Raw genomic sequence first — 3,000 nt, forward strand, 5'->3', positions numbered from 1 at the left:
GGTGATGGCTGGGTCCTGCCTGGGCCTCCCGTCACACCATCCCTCCCCGCAGACCTCATCCTGACCGTGGACATGATGCAGCGGTACCAGAAGGTGAAGGGTTTTGGTGGCTCTATCACCGATGCCGCTGCCATCAACATCCTTTCCCTGCCCGAAGCGGCCCAGGATCATCTGCTCCGCTCGTACTTCTCTGAGGAGGGTGAGAAGAGGGGTGGCAGGAGGGATGGTGATGGGGGACCCTGCAGGGCTTGGAGCCTCCTGTGCCACTGCCCACCCCGCGGTGCCTGGCAGGGCTGGAGTACAACCTCGTCCGGTTGCCCATGGCCAGCTGCGACTTCTCCCTCCACGCCTACACCTACGACGACGTCCCTTACGACTACGAGCTCACCCACTTCAGCCTGCGAGATGAGGACACAAAGCTGAAGGCGAGCGGAGGGAGGGAGCAGAGTGGGGTGCGGGGGACACACAGGGACTCGGCTCAGGTGGTCACTCTGCCCCCTCCCGCAGATCCCCCTCCTGCACCACAAACCACCCGCGGCCCCTGTCCGCCAGCCCCTGGACCTCCCCGACCTGGATGAAGACCAGCGAGTCCTATGTGGGCAAGGGAACACTGAAGGGGGAGGCTGGGGACAAGGTCCACAAGACCTGGGCCAAGTACTTCATTCGGTGAGGAGCACCCGGTGCGAGGGGATGGGAGGATTCCCGGGGGATCCTCGGTGGCGGCGCTGGGGGGACCCCGCGGCTCACCCCATCCCCTGTGCCCAGGTTCCTGGATGAATACGCCAAGCACAACCTGACCTTCTGGGCGGTGACGGCAGAGAACGAGCCCACGGCCGGGCTGATCAACAACTACCCCTTCCAGTGCCTGGGCTTCACGGCCGAGCAGCAGCGCGACTTCATTGCTCAGGACCTGGGCCCCGCGCTGGTCAACAGCTCCCACCGCCACGTCCAGCTCATCATCCTGGATGACAACCGCCTGCACCTCCCGCACTGGGCTAAAGTGGTGAGCGTGGCCTGGGGTGCACCAGCGCGGCGAGATGCGGCAGAGCCCGGTCCTTCTGGCACAGCACATCCCCCCAAAGGGCTCAGTTGTGGCTGACTTCTCCCTTCCAGGTCCTGGAGGATGAAGAGGCGGCTCGCTATGTCCACGGCATTGGCATCCACTGGTACCTGGACTTCATTGGTCCCATAAAGGACACAGTGGTGCCCACCCATGAGCTGTTCCCCGACTACTTCATCCTGGCTACGGAGGCCTGCATCGGGGCCCACTTCTGGGAGAGGGACGTGATCCTGGGCTCCTGGGAGCGGGGGAACCAGTACAGCCACAGCATCCTGACGGTGAGGCCCCTGCACCGCCCTGCGCAGCGAGCACTGGAGAGGGCTGTTGGGGTGCCCCCCGGTCTCCCGCTGCTTGGGCAGGCGTCTGGGCTGTCCCCTTGCAGAACCTGAACCACTTTGTGTCCGGTTGGACCGATTGGAACCTGGCCCTGGACCTGGAGGGGGGCCCCAACTGGGTCAAGAACTACGTGGACAGCCCAGTCATTGTGGACGCCAGCGAGGGCATCTTCTACAAGCAGCCCATGTTCTACCACATGGGCCACTTCAGGTGGGTTGGGACCCTCCCACGCGCTTGGCTGCCCAGGCTCTGGCTCCAGGGCAGGTTTGTGGGGAGGGGAGCTCTGCTGGGGTCTTGCCCCTTTCCTGGGGTTGTTTATTGCTCTGTTTTGCACAGTAAGTTCATCCCCGAGGGCTCCCAGCGTGTGGGGGTCGTCGTCTCCAAAGAGCCCAAGAAGACGGAGCTGGAGTACACGGCTTTCCTGCGCCCTGACGGCACCGTGGTGGTGGTGGTCCTGAACCGGTGAGTGATGCCGCGGGCCCCCGTCCACCCGGGCCTTGTGCAGCGGGGGCTGCTGCAGGTCTGACCCTGCTGCTCCTTGCTCCAGGTCCCTGCAGAACGTCCCCTTCGGGCTGGCCGACACTGTGGGCCTCATCGCAGCCGAGGCTCCGGCCAACTCCATCCAGACCTACCCCATCCAGACCTACTTGGGGCGGCGGCCGTGACCGGGCTGGGACGCCCATGGCTGGCCAAGGGCTGGACTGAGCCGAACCAGGAGCGCGGCCCCACAGGCCCAGGAGTGTAGAGGAGGTGGCTCAGCACTGTCTGTGCCGTGGCGGAGCCGGGCCGGAAGTGCTGTGTGTGTGCAGAAGGGACGAGAGCATCGGTGCCCCTGGCTGTGAGCACTGCTGTGTGCTGCTGCAACATTAAACGCTGATGCTGCCTCGATGTCTGTGGCTGAAAGAGAAACGTGGGGCTCTCTCCCCTGCTCCCAGGCACCAGAGCTGGGTGCTGCCCTGGTGGGAGTCCCTGCTTTGCCCCCCACAACTGGCAGTGGTGCTCCAGGCACCAGTTTGCTCCCAGTTTCAGGTGAGTGCTGCCTGCCAGGAGGCTAAGCCAAGCCCGGGTGCTTTCCCGCTGCCTTTGTGGGCAGATTCAGGCGTGGGCAGGAGGCTCCGTGCTCTCGTGGGACCTGTCTTGGTGGAGCCATGGGCAAGATTTGTGGCCAAGCGTTGGCTTTCTATGGTTTCCCTGCCACACTGGCGCCACTTGCAGCCCGGTGCTGGGCTGGAGGGTTGTGTGGGTCACATCTCCCCCAGCCCTGGATGTGGGGTGCACCCTGAGACCAGGGATGAAGGCAGAACCAGGCCCAGGAGCATTGCAGCACAGTGGGTCCAGGGCATTTGCAGGCTTTTCAGGGAGGGGGATGCTGCCGTGGCCCCATGATGGGGTGCGCTGGTGTGATGGGGCACAGTCCCCTGTGCTGGGGTGTGCTGTCCCCCCAAGGACGGGGTGTCTGGGGCAGGGTGGTTCCCGCTGCAATGAGGGGTTTGGGCTGTGCCAGAGCCTCAGACCCTGCAGTGCAACCGGGGCCTCTTGAGCAAGAGGGTGCGGGGTCAGGAGTGGGTGCTGAGCGCGGCCGCACCCAGGAAGGGCGCTGTGAG

At 64.7% G+C, this 3,000-nt stretch overlaps 1 protein-coding gene across 1 annotated transcript; it reads left to right on the top strand.

Annotated features, from left to right (window-relative positions):
- Positions 1–52: 52 nt before the first annotated feature.
- Positions 53–2,061, top strand: LOC104534504 (glucosylceramidase-like; the record flags this gene model as incomplete). The annotated part of the gene is given in 9 exon segments (XM_010184868.1): positions 53–199; positions 292–425; positions 508–521; positions 523–666; positions 766–1,003; positions 1,114–1,338; positions 1,443–1,606; positions 1,733–1,858; positions 1,944–2,061. Coding segments are annotated over 9 exon segments (1,310 nt in total), but the record flags the coding sequence as incomplete, so codon positions are not given.
- Between the last annotated feature and the right edge of the window lie 939 nt (positions 2,062–3,000).

This window comes from Mesitornis unicolor, unplaced genomic scaffold (genome assembly GCF_000695765.1).
Source record: "Mesitornis unicolor isolate BGI_N332 unplaced genomic scaffold, ASM69576v1 scaffold40115, whole genome shotgun sequence".
NCBI lineage: Eukaryota > Metazoa > Chordata > Aves > Mesitornithiformes > Mesitornithidae > Mesitornis > Mesitornis unicolor.